The sequence below is a fragment of the Botrytis fragariae genome, assembly GCF_013461495.1.
Source record: "Botrytis fragariae strain BVB16 chromosome Unknown tig00000045, whole genome shotgun sequence".
Classification (NCBI taxonomy): Eukaryota; Fungi; Ascomycota; class Leotiomycetes; order Helotiales; family Sclerotiniaceae; genus Botrytis; species Botrytis fragariae.
The window spans coordinates 1590408-1613664 of NW_023500991.1; the positions used below are offsets into that span (position 1 = coordinate 1590408).

Below are 23257 nucleotides of genomic sequence, written 5' to 3' on the forward strand. Positions count from 1 at the left end.
TATATTCTGAATTTTAAGCAAATCGAATATCTTTTTTTATTAATTAAATAAAAGATTTAACTATTTTTCTAAAATCTTGAATGAATTACTAATAGAAATTACAAAATTTTAGAAAAAATTATATCCCTTAAATATTAATTAATAATTTCTATTCTTTGATTATATTAATCTTTTCTAAATCGATTTTGATTTTATTAATATTAATAATAAACTCCAAATATTTAATTCTTATAACTCCAAATTCACATTTGTTTATATCAACTTATAATCCAACTTTCTATAGCTAATTAAAAATTTGAATAATATATTACTTATATTCCTATACATTCTCAGAATATATAAGAATATCATTCAAATAAGTAATATAAATAATATTAAGAAAATCAAATAATATATTATTCATATATTTCTGATATATAACAAAACCATTTATAAAACCAAATAATAAGACTTTACATTTATATATATTATAATAAATATAGAATATAATTAGATTTTTTAAATCAAAATACATTTTTATTTAATAAAAAACCTAATGGATATTGAGTTTTATAAATATTTTTGTTTTAAATATATGAGCTAAAATCTTATTAATTAATAATAGAAAATATTTGTTTTGTTTAATAATAGTATTAAAACATTGGAAGTTTATATAGAATTGTAAGCTATCATTTAATTTAAATACAAATAATATAAAAACTATAAAAGGAGATAAGTTTAACTCAATAAATCTTTTTTTAGATTTTTTATAATATATTCTTTTATTATTAATAATTCTTTTATAAATATATTATAAATAGGGCTTATTTTGAAATATATATTATTAGGAATCTCGATTCAATAATCATAAGGAGTATATTCAGAAAATTCATTTGATTTGTTTTTTAAAAAAATATCTAATTACAAATAATATACTATAAATACTTATAAATACAATTCTTTTAATTTTATAGGTTTTATATTGTATAAGTAATTTTTCAATATATTATTGATTTTGTATATATAAATAATAAATATAATATTGTTGTAATAACAAATATATAATTTAAAAGCTTTAGTAATAATAACTATAATATTTATAGAATAATTTAATAAAAGATTTAATAGCTCATTTTCAAAAAACAAATAATTGAAAATAAAGGTTTTGGTTTTATTCGAGTTTTCGGAGAAGATTAAGATTTCTTGAACTTTTTGTTCTATAATCAATTTGTTTATAAATTTGAAATTGTTTTTAATGATTTAATTATATTATATAGTAAACCTAACTCGAAATAATTGAAAAGAATTAATAAAACTAATATCAAAAAAAGCTTCACAGTAATAAAGATTTATTTGATGTTTAGTATTATTGGGTGGCTTTAACTGATTTAAAGAATTACAAGGGATATTAAAGCTATTCAAGAAATTAAGTATTATAGGAAAATTAATAGATTATATTAATATATGATTATAAAATTATAAAACAATATTATAAGATTTTAATTATTTATTTTTTAGAATTAAATTTCTTTTTATATTAATCAATAAAAAAAATACTCTAAAAAAAGTTTTATTATTTAGATATAAAATGAAATGAATAATATAAATAATAAAGGCCTCTAGTTATTTATTATAGCCCTAGATATTTATATAATAATTTAGAGCTTGTATTAGAATACTTGTTTATTTAAAGATTTATTAAGCAAATCGAGTATTAATAAAAAGATAAATATTAATACTGATATCCGTTAATATATAACAACAGATTTGAAAGTTATTAGTTTATAATTAACAAAAGATAATAAAATTGTTTTTTTTTATAAAACTTCTAAAATCAATATTTCTAGTATATTGAAATCTTTGAATAGAGATTTTTTTAAGGATTAGTTTTTTCTTAATTTATATAAGTTAGAATTAAAGATTGATTCTAAATATAATTGATTGTTTATAGTAAATTTTTTTTTTTTATTTCATTAATTTTATTAATCTTTATTGGACACTTGTGATTTTTATTTTAATTAGGAGTGTTATATATAAAGCATTTTCCTAAAATTTCAAAAAAATAAGATTTTTAATTAAATAAAACTTTGGGAATTGTAGAACTCTTTCTAATAAGCCCAATAAAAGCAGATTTTTTTCAGCTTAATACCCCATCAGATTATAAAGAATTTAAAAATAATCTTTCTAAATATTAGAATATCTACTTTAATATTATTAAGCTCTTTAAATAATTAATATATATTCTTGTATTTATATTAATTAAATAAAAAATATATTTTTGAAAATTGGGGTAGTTATTTATAATAATAATAATTGTATTCTTCAATAATAAAGATATCTTTATAATTAGTTTTTTATAAAGGTTTTTTTTTGATTGATTTAATTTCATAGCTAATTTTAGGAATTAGATATAGAATTAATAAAATATATTACTATTCATTTTCAAAGTTTGAAATTTTTTGATAATTAATTCTAACCAATTAAAAACTAAATATATGTTTTCAAAATAATCTAAAGATTTTATAAATGTTTTGAAATTTTTATATATTATTTTAAACTTAAGGTATCTTTAAGCTTCCTTTATAATCCACCAGAAGATAGCTTTTACTTTAATATTTTTGTTTGAATAATAATTAATATTATTAAGAAGTTTTTTTTCAATAAACAATCTTTATACTTCGAATATAGGATTAATTCTATTATTTAGAGATTCCAAGTTTTTTATTTTAGTATTCAATCTTATTCTAAAAGTAAGGGAGATTACAGAATTATTATATATCTCGATTGAAGAAAAAATTCCTATAGAATTTTTGAAGATATTTTTGTACTATAAATAAGATTCCAATAAATTCGATATCATAATCTATCTAATTACTTTTAAGTGATAACAGTTTTTACTATATATTCCTTATTCCAATAGTTGTTTCAAAAATAGCTCTTAAAGTTTGACTATTATTATTATATTAATATTAAAGAGATTTAAAAACTTCTATTTCAATAAATCTAGAAAAGAAGAATTAGATTGATTAAATTCTATTTCTTCGTTTCCTTTATATAGTATATTTCCTATATTAGCTTTTTGTTCTTACTAAAGCTATTATTCTGAATTATGATTTTTGTTATATTATTAATATATTGATATTCAATAAAAAATATTATTAATTGGTAACAATTAAATAATATTATTTAAATAGATTATTAATTTAATAATCTTAGGGAAATATAACTAATTAGATATTGTAATCTTTTTAAGGAATATTCTATTCTTTTTAGAGATATTAGAAGTTTATTATAATATAATGATAATAGAGTTAAATTATAGTAATAGAATGAATCAATTATTGTAATTAGAGAATAAAAAATTATTATATAAAGAGTAAGCCTAAAGAGGGCTTTTATAGATCCTATCGGATAGGGCTAGAATAGAATCAAGATAGGATCAAGATAGAACTAAGATTAGACAAAGTGATTTGTTCTGCCTGGTGGGGTAAATGGGTGACTAATCAAGGCTTAAGGCCGAATCATTATAAGATCTAATAAAAAATGTTTTTTAAGAGGACTTAAGCTTTTTTAATATTAATAATAATTAGTTTAGAGAAGCAAATATTATTTTATTAATAATTTTCGATTTTCTCAAATTATTTGATAATTATTATATTCAATGTATAATAAGTAATAAGGCTATTTGAGATAGTTTTAAGAAATTGAATGAAAATCATAGTTTTAGTTATATTATTCTTTTATTTAATGTTACTTCAAATAAATTAATCTAAATATTTATTTCTTTTATTTATAAAGCTATTTAATTGCTTAATAACAAGTTCAATATCTTTTTGTGAATATTTGCTATAAATAGCTATAATCATGAAAATTATATACTTAGTTTCTAAATCCTCCTTTATTATATTCTAATATTTGTAAAATTCCTTTTTTATTTTATAAATCTATAATCTAATAACAAAACTATCTAAGTTAATACCAAGCTTTATAGATTATATTTTACTAAATTCAATTATTTTGGCTTATTAAAGTTTTAAAAAGATTGAATATAAATTGATATATATAAGGATATTAGTGAAATAGATAGATTCATTGAAGGTAAGAGTAAAAATAAATGAGTTTATAGGTAGTAAAGTAAGTATTATAGTTTATAACTATTAATTTAATAAATCTTGTTTTTTATTATCTAGTATTGGTTGTGAGGGGGAAAGTAAGAAAGATCTGAATAGTATTATCTAAATTTATTATTCAATGAAATGTATTAAGGAGCTAAAGATATTATATAAAGCTTAAAATATTACTAATTTTTTATTATTTTTGGGTTAAATCAAAGAATTAATTTGATTTAAGTAAAGTTGATTTATAAAAGTAAAATACAAATAAAAGAAATATAAAAAATGTAAACAAAAAGTAAATATAAACCAAACAAATTCTTATAATAATAAGAAAAGACCTATATACAAATCTATTTTTCTTAAAATAAATTAACTAAATAAATCTGTTTTATATCTATATTTATAGATTTTCTATTTATTAGATTATTATAATCATTAATATTGTTTTCCTAATTCTTTATTCATTTTAATAAATTCTCCAGAGGATTTGTAGTATATAGATATTATATATAAAAGCTTTTAATTTTATAAGATATATATATTATATCTCTATAATAATATTATATAGAGTTATTATTATAATTTATTTATTTTATTTTGTAATAAATCTCTTTTCAAATAATCTTTAAGACTAGTATATCTTAAACCTTGAATTCAGTATTTATTATAATTATAATTGAAGATAAAAAATCAACTTTTTGATTAAGTCTAGAATTATTGGGTACTTTTTGAAATTTGTTTAAAAAAAAGATTTTATATATTTTTATATTATTAGGTAGATTAAGATAATAAAAATAGCTTTTTTTAAAAAAAATAATATAAAAATCAATTATTTATAAATCAAGTTTTTAATTAAATCTCTTAATAATAAAGTTTTTTGTAATAACAAAAACTTTATTATTAACCTCGAAATTAATTATTTATTTATAATAATTGATATTCCTTCTTTTTTTGTTTTAAACCTTAAGAATAATTTCTTTGATTATTTCCCAGATTTTATATATTCTAAATATAAAAGCTTATATTTCTTCTTAAGAAAGTTTCTTTTAAATTATAGAAATAATAAAGGATTTATTCTAATCAAAAGAGATAATAGATTTATATTTATTCTGAAATTCAAAAAAGAATATTCCTAAACTTTTATATAAAAAAGTAAGCTAAATATAATTTATAATATATAAGAGCTTTAATTAATTATTCTAATAATAATTGATATAAGAATATAAATATTAATCTAAATATTAATTTATAATCTCTATTTAACTATTTATTTGAAAATAGTATATTATAAAAAGTTTCAATTTAATACCCAAAATCCGGATGAATTTTTTCTAAAAAAGAGATATAAATTAGGGGCTTTTATTAGAAGTTATAGTTTTTAGAGTACTTTTCTATTAATAAATATTATTTAAATATATTATTACTATATCTCTAATATTAATAATTTTATAATATAATATAAAGATAGATTATTTCAATAATCTATTTATTACTATAAAAACATTATTATAATCAAATTTATTAATAAGAAATATTTTGAAATCCATAGATATATTTGCTTAAGGTTTTAAGAATATAAATAATAATTATAGAAATTCTAATATTTTATTTTTAGAAATATAAAAATTATAATAAATAATATAATTATTAATATATTAATTAATAAATTCTAATATACTTTTCTAGAAATATCTTTTTCTAAGAATTAGTTTAATCTTAATTTTTTCAGAATATATGAAAGAGATTTGAATATAAATTTCTTTTATAAGATTAATATATAAATAGTTTATATTGAGAATAATAAGATGGTTTTTATATAGAATAAAACTGTTTTTTATAAAATATTCTTTTTTTAAATAGATTACTAAATTATATTCTATTTATAAAAAAAAATGATTTCAATTAATTATTAGAATTTTATTTATTAAATTCATATCTTCAATATTAATAATTAATAATTCTAATATCTCTTTTCTTTTTATACTGAGTTTATTAATAATCCTTTTACTAAGAATTATATTTAATAAAAAGATTTAAATATATTATTCTAATCATTTAAGATCTTAATCTATAATATTTTGTTTTCTGTAATTCAAGGTATTTATAATAATATTACTAATCTCTAATTAATATATAATTTCAAATTAGAAATTTAATAAGATTTCAGCTTATTCTGCTTATCTCTAATTTAAAATCCTTTTTGTTATAAAGTATTCTAATACTTTATAATTAATATAAACTTTAATATAATAAAACGAAATAATATATTCAATATATTATATTTTGAATACTTTTATAATAATAAGTATCTTTTTATTAAAGATAATATAGTTTATTTTAGTTGAAAGTATAATCTTAATAAAAAAGGTTATAGAGTACTATTAGCTATTTTCTTGAAGTTGGAAAAGAACTTTATTAATTATTCTATTAAAAACATTAGTTTTAATTATAATTTGTTTTTTAATATAATAATGTTTTAGTATAAAAATATTTATTAAATATTTCTTTAATTCCTTAAAATTAGTATTATAATTATTATCCCATAAAAACTTAATATCCTTTTTTATCAATTAAATAAAAAATTTAGCAATTTTATCAAAATCTTGAATAAATCAATAATAAAAATCACAAAATTCGAGAAAGGATTGTATTCCTTAAATATTAATTAGTAACTTTTATTCTCTAATAACTTCAATCTTTTTAGAATTGATTTTTATATTATTAATATTAATAATAAAATCTAGATATTTAATTCTAATAATTTCAAATTTATATTTATTTATATTAACTTAAAAACCAGCTTTTTATAAGTAATTAAGGACTTGAATAATATATTACTTATATTCTTTTTTATTCTCCAAATAAATAAGAATATTATCTAAATAAATAATATAAATAACGGTAAAAACCCCGAATGTCATCATTCCATATATTGATACCTCAACTAGTATGTGATAAAACGAAATATCATCATTTCGTTATACCATCGCTAAATTTATAGGCTAGCAAATTTCGAATCTAGTACACAATCTTTTAGGAATTAATGAAATGAAAAAAGAAGAGACAAAATTATTAATTAGAATTCAAGGAATGCAATTATATAATTTTTTCGGAATTATCTTCAAAATAAGAATTAAAATCTAATATAATAATATCTTAGTGATAGGGGGGTTAGCGCTAAAACTTGATCACTATAACAAAACTAGCTGGAAAATTATTAAATTGAAATTTAATTCCAGTTTTTGAGATAATTCAAAATAAATTATTTTGCTGAATTCTTTAAGCTCTAATCAATAATTATATATTTTTTTCTTTTATTTAATCAATCCCTAAAAGGTTTTGTATTAGATTGAAAGATTGATAAGCATTACAAAATACTAGTTGAGATCACTTTAGTTATAAATCTGATATTTGAGGTATCAATACATGGAATGATGACATTCGGGGTTTTTACCGTATAAATAATATCAAGAAAATCAAATAGAACATTATTTATATATCTTTAATAAATAACCAGATTATTTATTAAATCAAATAATAAAACTTTATATTTGTATATTCTATATTATATACAAAATATAATAAGATTTTTAAAATCAAAATATATTCAAATTTAATAAAAAGCTTAATGAATATCAAGTTTAATAAAGATTTTAGCTTTAAAATATAAACTAATATTTTATTAATAAATGATAAAGGGTATTTGTTTCTTTTAGTGATAGTATTAAGATATTAGTAATTTATATAGAATTATAGCCCTTTATTAAACTTTATTATTAATAGAATTAATATAGTAAACAAAAAGAAACTGATTTTTATAAAACCTTTTTTTAAGTTATTTATAATATATTCTTTAATAATTAAAAGTTTTTTAATTAATATATTATAAATTAAATTTGTTTTTAAAATTATATCTTTTGATATTTCAATATAGTAATTATAAAAAGTATATTTAAATAATTTATTAAATCTAGTTTTGAAAAATATATTAATCCAGTTATAATAAATAATAGGAATTCGAAAATGGAGTTTTTCGAATTCAATAGATTCTATATTTCCTATACAATTTTTAAAAATATTATTAATTTTATATATATTAATACTAAAAATTGTATTATTATAATAATAAGTATATATTTTAAAAGTTTTAATAGTAATAGTAATAATATTTATTGAATTATATAAAAAAGATTCAAAAGGATTAGAATTAATAAGAATATAATTAAGAATAGTAGTTTTAGTATTTACAAAGGGAATTAAAATATTCTTTTTAATACTCTCAAAAAGGATTAAAGTTTCTTTATTTCCATATTATTTAATTAATCTTTTTATTTTCCTAAGATTATCTCTAATATCCTAATTATATTAATTAATAAATTTGATTTGAAATATAAAAGAAAGATTAATAGAATTAATATCAAAGAATTAATTTCTTTAATTAGTATTCGCTTAATACTCTTTATAACTATAGACTTTAAGGTTTCTTAAAGAATTATAAGAGATATTGATTTTATTAAAGAAATTGAATATAATTAATAAATTAATAGACTAAATAAAAATATAATTATAAAATCGAAGGATAATATTATAAAATCAGTGCTATTTATTATCTAGGATTATATCTTTTTTTATATTAATTAATAAGAATAATATTTAAATAAAAGTTTTATTATTTAGTTATAAAATTAAATATATAATTTGAATAATAGAGGCCCTTAATTGTTCATTATAATTTTAAATATTAATATAATAATCTAAAATAAATATAAGGATACTTATATATTTAAAGATTTATTATATAAATCAAATATTAATAAGAAATAGATATTAATATTAATATTTATTAATATATAATAATAAACTTGAAAACTATAAATTTGTAAATAATAAATAATAATAAAACTATTATTTTCTATAAAACTTTTAAGATCAATATTCTTTATATATTAAAATCCTTAATAAAAGATTTTACTATGGATTAGTCTTTTCCTAATTCACATAAATTAATATTAAAGATTAAATTCACTTCTAATTAATTAAAATTAATAAAAGTGTTTTCTTATATCTTATCAATTTCTTGAATTTTTATTAGATATATATAGTCTTTTATTCAATTAAAAGCTTTATAAATATAATATTTTCTAGGGATTTCTAAGAAATAAGATTTTTGATTAAATAGAATTTTAGGGATAATAAAGGGTTTTCAAATAGATTCAAAAATAACAAACTTTTCTCAACTAAATATTTCATTTAGTTTTAAAAACTTTGAAAATAATTTCTTTAAATATTAAAATAAGGTTTATTTTAAAACTAATAGATTTCTTTAATAAATAATATATATTCTTATATCTATATTAATCAAATATATAATATATATTTAAAAATTAGAATAATTATTCATAATAATTAATATAGCATTTTTGAAAAGAAGAAATATCTTAATAACTAGTTTTCTATAAAGATTCTTTTCAAACTAATTCAATTCTATTATTAGCTTTAGAAATTGGATATAAAATTAATAAAATATAAAAAATCTTATTTTCAGATTTCTAAATTCCTTAATTACTAATTTCAAATAATTAGATACTAAATATATACTTTCAAAATAATTTAGAATATTATTAAAGATTTGGAAATCTTTATATAACATTTTAGGCTTTAAATATCTTTATATCTTGTTAATAATTTATTAAAAATTACTTTTATTTATAAATCTTTATTTGAATAATAATTAATATTATTCAAAAGTTTATTTTCAATAAATAATCTCTATACTTCAAATATAGAATTAATTCTATTATTCAAAAATTCTAAATCTTTTATTCTAATATTTAATCTAGTTTTATTAATTAAGAAAGTTATAAAGCTATTATATATCTTAATTAAAAAGATAATTCCTATAGGATTTTTGAAGGTATTTCTTTATTATAAATAGAATCCCAATAAATTTGACTCTATAATCTATTTAATTATTATTTATATATAATAGTAATTTCTAGTATATATTCTTAATTCTAGTATTTTTCAAATATTATTTATTATAATTATATTATTAGTGTTTATAATATCTATAATATTTTATTTTAATAAATTAGAAAATAGAAAAACAAAAGAATTGAATTAATTAGATTCTATCTTTTTGTTTTCGATATTTGAGGTATTATTAAATTCTTATTATAATTACTAATTTAAATTTAGGTTTTTATTAAAAGTTTGATTTTATAATAATTAAATTTTATAAAGAGGTATTTTATATTAAAAAAGATAAAAAGAATTTTGTTTTTTAAATATAAGAAATTTCTGTTTCTTTGTTTAATAATCTTAAGAATATAATTTGAGTATGATATTTTTTTTGTTTAGAGATTCGAAAATATAATATATTTAGAGATTCAAAAAGAATATATAATATAAACTAATATTCTATTTTTTATAAATTGTTTAATAATTTAGATAAATATAATTATAAATAAATATTTTAATCTTTTTAAAAAGATATTCTATTTTTTATAAGAATATTAAAAATTTATTATAATATAATAGTAATAAAATTAAATTATAGTAATAAAATAAATCAATTATTATAATTAGAGAATAATAAATTATTATATAAAGAATAAACTTATAAAAAGCTTTTATAGACCTGAAGAAAATCAGGAGGGAATTAAGAGGAAACTAAGAGGGAACCAAAGTGAAGCAAGATTTGCCCTGCTAGATGGGGCAAATGGATGACTAATCTAGGCCTGAGGCCGGATCGTTACAAAACAGCGTTAACATGATTTAATATCGAGTATACTATTATATCAAATATATATTACAAAGGTATTTATACTATAATATGAATTATAATATAAATATAAGTCCTAGATATTGTGATTTATAAAAACGATAATATAGGAATTTTAGAATATAAGAATAGTTAGAAGAATAGTAATTAAATAAATAATTAATAATTAGAAAAAGATAGATATCTATCTTTATTAATAACTATTTTATAATAGATATAAAATAAGTATTACGGGAGCTGCCTCTAGGTTATATGGAAATAGCTAGAGATCTCTCGAAATGATTTAAACTAAACTTCAAATAGGAATTCAATAAGATTATAATTAATTATAATTCTTATAATTATAATAATAAAACTAATAATTGTTCTTGAGTATAAAGCTTTATATTATAATAAAACCTCTTTCCTTATATAAATTTTCATACTTTATAAATCAATAAATCGATTATTATAAAACCGATTTTAATAAATCAATTTCCTGATTATATAATATCTATTTTATAACTTATAATAATATTATTACTTATCTAATCTATACTTACTAACTGATCTATAACTATTACTTATTTTGTACTTATTATAGAATAAATATTAATAAAAATAGATACCTATTTTATTCTAATTATTATTTATTTATTTAATTACTATTTTTCTAACTATTCTTATATTCTATGATTCCTATAATATTGTTTTTATAGATTACAATATTAAGGACTTATATTTATTTTATAATCAATATTATAGTGTGGGTATCTTTATAACAATAACCTCTTTTTTTTACACCTATTATTATTAGTACAGGATACTATTAGTCAGCCGAGGAAACCCCGGGATAGCTACAGACCAGTCGCTTAGCGATTATTGGAAAATTGATATTAGTAAAAACTCAATTCAAGGGTTATCAACTTAGCTTATAATAAGCCTATAATTTATAATACTATGAAAAGAAATACTAGAAATTATAGTATTAAGATTCTAAAGAGATAATCTATAAATAACTAGATATACCCTGGACTAGTTAAAGTATAAGATTAGTTTTGACTAGAATATAATATATCTTCTTATATAATCTCTTATTAAAACCTACTAGTCCCTTCCCGATATATTCCCTACTACTGAATCCTGATAATAATAAAGTAAATATTAATAAAAGATAAATATCTAATTTTTAATTATTAACTATTTATTTAGTTATTTTCAATTTTAATTATCATTTAATCTTATAATCTTTATAATACTATTTCTATAGGTTTTGATATTAAGGTCTTGTATTCATCTTATAATTCATATTATAGTATAGTTACCTCCGTAACATCCTAGAGGCAGCTTCTATAATATTATATTAAGACTAATATTAATAAAAATCAGTAATAATATTAATAAAATAGTATTTATTATTGTTGGAATTCACATGTATAGCATGTATATGGCATATGCATACTACTATAAAACTCTTTCTTTAGGGTTTCTGGATATATAAATCCAATATATATATTTAATATATTACTTATTATATATAACTTACTATCTACTTTTGATAGATTATAAACGCTGTATTATTATAAGCTTTATTTTATATCTTTATATTCTTTAAATCTCGAGTTCTTATTTCTTTATAGCTACCCCCATTTTTAATATTATGGCAAATAAGATCACTATCAATATAATCCAAACAAAATAAGGAATACTAATCACTTTTAATGGTTATAACTAAATAAACTTCTATAAAACTATTTGAATTATTATAATAATAGTATCTATATTATTTCTGTGTATAAAAAGAAATATAAAATTAGCAAGCAATCAAGTTGATATTATTGAATAAAATAGAAAAACAGGAATTGTATTTTTTATTATCAATTCCTATATTATTCCTATATACTACTTTCAATTTATATATATAATCAATACAAAAGATATTATAGAAATCTAAGTAAAACTCTTAATATTCAATAATAATATAAACTTTTAATATACTTAAAATCTCTAGTAATAGTTTATCTACAAGCAATTCGATTTTAAAACAAAAACAATTCAATTTTTCTTTAATTGACTCCTTGATTATCAATATAAATTATTTATAATAATATAATTTCTATTCAAAATAAAGGTTTACTTTTATCTTTTGAATATACTACCAAATATAAAAGTCTGGTAGATACAATAAAACTTTATTATATTATTAAATATAAATACATGAGATGTATTATATACCCTATAATAAGCTAAAAGAATTCCTTAAGATATAATAAGTTATTTAGTAATAGCTAATGTTATATAAGGAAATATAAAAGGAAAAGACAATAAAAGAGTTTAAGAAAAGAGTAGAAAAGAATATAAAGAATATTATGGAAATAGAAGAAAATATATACTTAAGAAAGACTATACTATTTTATTAAATTCTAGTAAAGTTATTAAAACTGAATTTTATACTTACAAATTCTCTACAAAAAAAAAAAACACTAGCAAAATATTTGCTAGGAATATAATAAAACTAGAAAAGTTTTATATTCAAATAAAAAGACTGAAAATGATAATTTTGTATAAATAGTTATAATAAACGAATATATTGGTTTCTTTTATTCTTATATTGTAATATGTACTGAAGTCCAAAATAACATATGAATTCTTGATTCAAAAGCCTCTCATCACTTCACTAGCTTTATTGAAAATCTTTCTAATATCATATAATAAGATACTCTACAAAAAATCAAAACTATGAATAATACATATTCTATAAGCATTATATACAAAACAACTACTATTGGAAACTTTATATTGAAAGATGTCTGATATATCAAAGACTTTTGGAATAATCAATTCATTTCAATTGGAATATTTGCCGAAATAAATCGAAAAGTTATTTTCAAAAGGGATTTAGTGTTATACTAGAAAAATAGTTAGTTAGAAATAACTGCAAAATATATTAATAATAGCTATATTATTCAACAACCATTTATTTAATAAGTATATATAATTAATATAAACTTAGAAACAAAAGAAATTAATGTGAATAATAATAAAACTAAGATTATACATTATTACTTAGGTTATCTCAATTATAATTAAATAAATAAGTTAAAAAAAACTTCAAATAGATTATACTATACTAAAAAAAGAAAAGTACTAATCGAAAAGCTTATGAGCCTTGTTTCATAAAAAGAATGAATAAATATTTCAATAAATATATAGCTATCTATACACCTACAAAACTATAATACTTGTATATAAATCTATTAGAGATTCAAAAACCTTCTGAAAATGAAAATAGATACTTTATTGCAATTATTAATAATACAACAAAAGAAACTTGACTCAGACTTATAAAAGATAAATCTGTAGAGATTATTATACCTATATTAATGGATCTTATTAATTAGATCAAAAAAGAATTCAATTATAAGATTACTATTATTAAAGCAAATAACAAAAAGAGTGAATTTGGTATATCTTTTTAAATAAAGATTGGAAAAAGAAGATTAATATTCGAATCTTTACCTCTTGGAAAGTATTCTATAAATAGAATGGCTGAAAAGAAGATTCAAGATATTAATATTATAGTAAGATTGTTATTAAGTGAATTAGGTATTAAGCCTAATATATGGGAATTTATTGTCAAATATACTATATATCTAAAGAATAGATTACTTATTAAAGTATTATTTTTTGAAAAAATAAAAACGCTTTTTATAGTGATAATACTATATGAGGTTATATATAGTAGATAGTCTAACTTTAAAAAGCTTAGGATATTCAATTATAAAGTATAGGCCAGAAACCCCTAGTAATCAAATCTGATGATTAAGAAATTTGAGTCTAGAATACTCAAAAAAGAGTATATTATAATTAGAATAAATAAAAATAATATTTATCACCTCTTCAATTTTTATACCAAAACTATTATTAGAATAGTAAATACTGACTTCAATAAATATAGATATCTATTTAAAAAACTCAAAGAAAAAAATATTTTAGAATTATTTGGAATAGAAAGAAAAAGGAAATCTTATCCATATAATTTATAAAAGACTACAAAAAGAAGAATATAATTGATAATATAAAAAGATATATATAAAGATATATATATTAATAAGCAAATAAAAGCTTAAATCTAAAAAGAATGAGAGAAAACTCGAATTTATTCTTTACAAATATTATAACAATAATAACTATAGGAAACTAGATACCTTATACAAAATGTACAAATACCTTTATTTTTAAGATAGAGAATATAAGTAGTTATAGAGATTTCAAGAATTAGATCTATTCTAATAGTTATTTTAATTTAAGATACTCTAAATAAAAATTACAAAAAACAATTGAAAAAGATTTTTAATAATTAGATTATTTAGCATATAATTATACTATATATTGCCTCCGTATATCCTAAAGATTATTCAGCTGGTAATTTTAATTTAATACTTAAAGAATTAGTAGAATTTGAAGATACTATATAAGAGGATATTTAAATATAAATAAAAGTAATTAAATCTGAATTATAAAGTCTAAAGAATAATGGTATCTTTGAGATTATGAATAAAGCTATACCTACAGACTAAAAGTTATTGAATAATAGATATATTCTAAGAAATAAACTAAATCAATTTGGTAGATTAGTCAAAAGAAAAGCAAGATTAATAATCAAGGAGTATTTTCAAAAATATAGAATAGATTTTCAAAAGATTTTTGTTGATATAGTAAGATATTCAATATTATACACTTTATTAGCCAAAACTACTATAGAAGATTTAGAAATTAATAATATAAATATTAATATTATTTTCTTGAATAATAAGCTAACAAATATAGAAATCCTTATAAAAATACCAGAATTTTTCAAAGAAATCTTCCTTAAGATTAAACTCAAAAGCAAATTATATTTTAAATTGAAAAAGTTACTTTATAAACTAAAATAAGCACCAAAAGTTTAATGAATTATTATTTAAAGATTCTTTAAAAAGATTAGATTTAAGGAATCTATAGTAAATCCAAATCTCTTTATAAAAAGGGAGTATATATTCTATTATATATAGATAATCTATTAATAATAGGAAATTGTATTAATATAAATTTAATAAAAAAAACAATTTCAAGTAAATGGAAATACAAAGATTTAAATAAAATCAGTATATTCCTAGATATTCAAATAGAGTATTATTAATAGGATTGATTATTTAAGATACATTAATCAAACTATATAAAGAAAATCTTATACAGATTTGGAATTAATCTTTTTAATACCAAGAATTTGCCCCTACCTCCAAGCACAATAATTTGAAATACAGAAAAAGAAGAGTTATTATACAAAGATGATAAGATTTTTTACCTTCAAATTATTGGTAGCATTATTTATTCTTTTAATTATATATAATCCAATATAGTATATACTATAGGCTAACTTACTTGTATTATATATATATTGGGGGAAAGTTATTTAGTATTTGTAAAATACTTGCTTTAATATTTTACTAGTATATATTCAATTAGTATAATTTATTTAAATCGATTTAATATGTTTTTATACAAATATCGAGTTTATATAGACTCGATATAAGGATTTTTAATTAATAGGAAATTTGTTTAAGAAGTAGTTTTTATTAAATATAATAATATTATAATATAATCTTTAATAAAACAAAAATCGATATTTTTTTGTATAATGGAAGTTAAGATTATAATAGTAAATAAGGGTGTAAAAGAATTAGTTTGAATGGAAAAGTTAGTTAAAGATTTGGGTAAACACTTTAAGAAAAAGCTCTTTATTTTAATATTATATTGCAATAATATAAACGGAATTAAATAAATATAAAAGAATAAGTTTTATAGCAAGACAAAGTATATCAATATTTAATAGTATTATATTTGGAAAGATATAGTTGATATAAAAAGACTATATATTATATAAATTCTAGGAACTGAGCAGACAGCTAATATCCTTATAAAATAGTTCATATATTCTGACTTTATAACTTATAAAAAAATCTAGAATTAAATTTGGAATACTAAAAGTAAGTGTATCAAAAAATGTCAATAAATATTGGTTCTGAATTTGATTATATTCTATGTTTTAATTAATTTAATTGATTTAACCCTTAATTAACCAAATTAATCAAATCAATTGATTAAATTGATTAAATTAATTAATTTACCCAAAATTGATTAAAATCATTAAATTCACCTAATTCTTTAATTCTATCAATATTATAAGATTCACCATAATCACCAAATCTATCAAATTTATTGAAAATCGTACGAATTGATTGAATTAATCGATTTACTATAAATTGATTAAATCAATTGATCAAATTAATTAAATTAACCATTTAAAGAAAAACTATATAGAATAATAGATAATCTGGAGGTCTGTTTGTATAAAATTGGATTTAGGTTATTTATTATATTAAAAAGGTAACCCTACAATCCAAAGATAATAAACCTGAAGCAATTCGTTAGTGTATATATAAAAAGAATTTTATGAAAGTAGATTGAATTTGTATTACTATATTTTTTTATGATGGATTGAATTTTATTTGATATGGGTAGGGAAAACAGAATTTAGATAAAAGAGTATTCTTATACTACAATACAATATTAGATTGTAGAGTTATTGAACTTCATTGGAGATGTAGAAATCATAGGTAATACTAAAATATTAGCATTATCATAAAAATTAATAAGATTTTTCATAAATATATATATATATATAGAGTTTATATAATTTAAATAATAGATTTTTATTATAGGGGGAATATTAAAATTTATATATGTAGCACATATATAGTATGTGTATATTATTATAAAACTCCTTTTTTAAAGTTCCCGGATATATAGATTCAATATATATATTCAATATATTATTTATTATGTATAACTTGCTGTTTACTTCTGATAATTATAACCTAATTATTAAAGATATTTATAATAATAATAATAACATTTTAAACTATTTTAATTAGAAAAAGAGGAATATATATTAAAGTTCGCGGTGTTAATACTCTTTTATACCTTCTATTGACAGGATCTTAAGGTTCTACTAGTAGAACTCTTTTCCCTGCCCTAACAGGTATAATCCCTTAATTTGTTGTAAAAATTCATATATTCGATGTTTAGAACGAGTATTATACAATGTTTCTTTTAGAGTTCTAAATATATATAGACTTTTAATTTGTACTTCTTTATATAAGCTTATACTATCATATTAAAGACTCATGAATGAGTAATAAATATTATATAAAAGTCAAAAGCGTATATATAAGGATTATTAAAAGAGGTAAATGAATCATCTTTATATTAAAATCATTAGGTATATTACGCGGCAGATAGAAAAGAATAGGATTATAGGAACTTTGTTCTAAAATAATAAAGTTATATTAGATTTAATAATAAGTAGTTTAAAAAGCTATAGTACAGGATTTTTTAAATTGAGGATGTATAGAGTTTTTATAAGCGAGCTTGTTCGGTTGAATCTTAGCTTGCTTGCGCACTGGGTATAGATGTTGATTTTTGGTCCTTTTCGATAGGACGAGCAGTCTCGTGATCGACGCCGTGACAAGGTGGGCTGGATGAGTATATGATTCTTACAATTGCGGCAGCTGATTGAGCGACCACAGTCCAGTCAAATCAGTAAAGGTTTCTTGACCCTCAAATCCACCTACTACCGTCCCTCGGCCAGCCTGCCAGGATGGGACATCGACAAAGATGTTGCCGGAACTTGTCAAGTTCATAGCAAAAACACCTTCATCTCCCAGATCCCATCGTATGATCATACCTGCAGGTGCCGGAGTACCCGGGACAAGCGGCCATATCTGACCTTCTCCCCACCCTAATGTGTTATTCTCCCTGTTTGGGACACAACGAGCGGCGAGTATTTGTCCATCGGCCCACCGGGAGAGGTATTCAGAGCTAATGTCCACGCCATCTTGCGTGCGCGAGTGCATCCATACAACGGCGTAGGGCCCTATGCGAGCGTGACCCCAAAACGCGGCCTGCACCGATGTCTCAAAAGGACGATCAACCCAGGTTTTGTCATGATAGCCATATCCTTCAAAAGACATTGCCGTATCGCGAATATGGATAGAAACAGTGGCGTTAGCGTCGGGTACCGCATTAGCCCATCCAACCCTGGAGCGGTTTGTTGATCAACGCCTGCTGCATCGATGCCGCAGGAATAATGAGGCGCGGCAAGCTGTGCACTGATATTAACTTTTGATATTACCATAATAAGGGTGAGAAACGCTTACATTTCCCTGCAAAATCAAAGTCCCTGAGATACCAACCTCAGTCGAATTAATAGTCACCGTGTAGACCGGTCTGGGTTTCAAGAGGCTTGTACCTGACCAAGAGAAGTCGTTACCGCCAAAGTAGGCCACTTTGGTACCGTTTTCGTCGTTTTCCGTTATGTTAACATTTTCAGCCTCGACTTCATAGCTGTAGGCTGTACCATTGGCAAACGACCCATACAGTGAGACTCGATAGAGAGGCTCCGATACGTTAGCACTATTAGTCGGAGACTGTATCTCGAAGTTGAAAATGACAGTTTCATTCGTCAAGGGATTCATAGCATCAAAGTACCACCTGCAAGCTTTAGCTAAACGTACAAACAATTGCATTGGTGTGACTTGTTGACTTAACATACGAGTCAAATGTGGTAGCGTTCGGAGCTGGGTCGAGCTTAAAGAAATCGACCTGTCCGAGGCCTTTCGTGATGAGTTCGACCTTCGTAGTACCGTCGTAATTTTCACTGCTGAGAGAGACAAGCCGGTCTTGGGTAATATGAGCAGCGGAGCAGCATGCTGAAAGACCTGCTCCTAGCATCCAAACCCTTCCAAGAAAGTGCATCGCAAATTTTGGTGAGAATATTGTGGGATAATAGTTGTGAGATGATCTAGGCGGTATATGAAGAGTTGTCGATGTACAGGTGTCTTGTGAATCAGAGAAAACGCTGATTATATACTACTATCTCATGATCATTTCGTTTGTGAGTAACTCGCCTGCTGGGGACCACTGCTCCCACACTAAACACAAGTACCGAACATCCCGCGTGTGCAAGTACTATCCTGCAGCTGCATTGTCGATCTGCAAGAAACTCTAAATGAGTATCTGTTTAAATCCCCAGACATCTATAAATATAGCCTGGACAGTGCCTCTCAGAGAACGGCTGCCCTGTTACAATGCTATATATCCATGTCGCTACCCAGTATACTGATAGTAGGTTTGAACAGGCCATAGCCCGAATACGGAAAAACTCCACTTCCATCCTAGCAATCTCAAGACGTAGTTGATTACCTCTTCCACTTTTCTCGAACAGATGAACCCCCGAGGGCTGTTCCATCTACTTACTCTGCCTATCGAGAAAGATTCAATAAGCTCTTACTGGCTCTGAGACTAAAATGAGGCTTAGAGATTATATTAGACGACGAAAAAGTCTCTAGAATGACTTCATGAATCCCAGCCAATGGAAATGTAGGAAATTAAGAATGGTTTCAAATTCTGACTAAGCATCGAGTCGTACTCGGAGTCGTACTAGTACTCGTACCCGTACTTAAAGGGGAAGCATGGCCGTACATGCCTATCATATGCCTTCGCAAATGAGCCGTACGTTAGTAAGATGTAACGAATATCACATGACATTGTGACTACTCATTACACTTACCTTAATTCAAGGGTAGCTTGAATCAGGTGATTATTATTATATAAAAGATGAAGAAATCCCTTCAGAATCTCTTTTCTCTTTAACTTTCTTATTCTAATTAATTAACCTCTATTGATATACTCTAATATATAATTATAATATTAATTAGAGTTCTAAACTCTTTTATTATATATATAACATGATTTAATACTGAGTATATTATATCACTAAATATACTACTTTTACCTTAATTTGTATTTTCTAATTTATATTATTTAATAACAATTAAATTAATTAATTGAAATTATTAAAAATCGAATAATCTAGGATTTATTATATTATTTTAATAAATTCTTAAATTATAACCTGCTTTTTTAGACTTACTATAATATCTATTAAAAGATACTTTTCTATTATAATTTCTTTTGTTTAATACTTACTAAATTAAATCTAAATATTAATCTTTTATTTGATAAATACTCCTTTTTAATATAATCAATTTTTATATATATATAAATATTTATTTAATATCTTATTTCTTTTTTAAAATAAATAAATCTCTATATGTTAGAATATATATAAGGTAACGACTAGTATAGAATATAGATATAGGCCTAATAATAAGACTTTTTATTGATTCCTTTAAAAATCTATTCCTGAAGCTATATATATATATATAAACTCTTCAATATCAGAATAATAGTCGGCCTGATATTGATTCTATATCGATACCTATAACAAAGCCCTTCTTTTTAAGGCTTTCGTCCTTAAAAGCTTTAAAGCTATTCAATAACTAATTACTACAAGATCAATCCCTTTTTCTAAATTTTATTAAATTCTATAGTACAAGCTAATTGTGTAATACTTATATCCTCATTTTATAAGATTCAATTTCTTTATAGCTCTTTTCAATAATTATATTATAATATGAGAATATTAAGAATCAATCTAATTTATATAATTTGATTTATATTTCAAAGTTTGAAAACCTTAAAAATTCGAAAAATTCAAAAAGAAATCGATTCAATTTTGATAAAATAATAATTCATATTTAATAAAGTTTTATCTTCCTCTTTTTAAACTTTTATTTCCAAAAGTATATAAAACATATAAAATTAGAACTCAATGGTAATTCACTATTAAATAGTATTCTATATCCTAAAGATCCTGAAAAATGATAAAACTATATAAGCTAGTTAGACTAATACTTTTAAAATCTAAAAATCCTGAAAATCCTGAAAGTCCTGAAAATCCTAAAAATTCGAGAAATCCTGAAAATCCTAAAAATCTAGGAAATCCTGAAAATCCAAAAAAAGCTTGAAAATAAAGAAGCTTTACTAATTTTTTATTAAATCCTCAAAATCTAAAAGAAATCTAAAAAATATAAAAAATACCTGAAATCTAAAACCTTGAAATTCTGAATATAATATATTTATATCTATCTATTAAAATAAAATAATTTTAATAAATATTATTCTATTTTTAATTGAATATAAGTTATTTAATAAAATATTAATTATTTATAATTAACTTCAATTAATAATCTTATTAATTATAGAATAATTGACTAAACTTTTCTCTTTATATAATATTATATAGAAACTCTATTTCTTAATAAAATTTATAAGAATATTATTAATATCTTATAAATATTATCTAAAATAGAATTCGCTTATAGAAAAGACTTTCTTCTTTTTTTAATATTCTTTTCCTTTCTTTTATTATATTATTCTATTTTATTTTAAAAAAATATCAAAAGTATATTACAAAAACATTTTAGATACTTTTTAAAGAATTTATATTAAAGATTTTTTCTTTTTTAATTTTTTTAATTCAATTTTTATAAATAAAATAAAAGTTATCTTAATTTAAATAATATTAATTATATATTAATAATATATTATAAATATATTATAGTCTAAATGAAATTTAAAGCTTTTAAAGCTTTTAAAGCTTTTCCTAGAAACTAATTAATAGTTTATTTTAAAGGATTAAATAAAAAGAATTATTAAAATGAATATAAAATAATAATTAATATAGAATATAAATATAAATCTAATAATAAGACTTTTTATTGATTTCTTTAAAAACCTATTTCTAAAACTATATATATATATATATATAAACTCTTCAATATTAAAATAATAATCGGCCCAATACTGGTTCCATATTGATATTTATAATACTATATTTAAAAATGTATTTTTATAAGCTGATCTCTTTATATTTTTAGCTAAAATTAATATCATCTTGAATATAGATATAAAAGAATTCAATTAATAATAAGTCATTCGAGATTTAACTAATATTAATTAAAAAAAAGCTTTTATAGGATTTGAAGGATTTAAGAGATTTAGAGATTTAAATCAAAAGAGAAAGGAGTAAATATATAAATTTAAATATTCAATTTAAAAAATACTATTTCAAAATTAAATAGAACTAATTCTACTTTTTTGAATACAGTTTTTATATTCTAATTTATAATTAATTATTAATATAAAATTTAAAAAATTATAAGGAATTTAATCTTTAAGATATAATTGATATATACTTCTATAAACCCGTTAAATTAAATATTATATTCTTATTTTAAAATATTAAAATATTTAATATTATTCTGTCACAGAAGCTGCCTCTAGAATCACGTGGAAGTGGCTAGAGATCTCTCGAGATAGTTTAGACTAAACTTTAAATAGGAATTCAATATAATTATAACATAAAACTAATAATTGTTTTAAGCATAAAGCT

General features: G+C 20.3%; 1 protein-coding gene across 1 annotated transcript; it reads right to left on the reverse strand.

Annotated features, from left to right (window-relative positions):
- Positions 1–18835: 18835 nt before the first annotated feature.
- On the reverse strand, positions 18836–19716 carry Bfra_003693 (uncharacterized protein; the record flags this gene model as incomplete). The annotated part of the gene is made up of 3 exons (XM_037334099.1): positions 18836–19063; positions 19119–19452; positions 19514–19716. 3 exons carry the CDS (start codon positions 19714–19716, stop codon positions 18836–18838), a joined length of 765 nt encoding a protein of 254 aa, XP_037194186.1.
- Positions 19717–23257: the final 3541 nt, after the last annotated feature.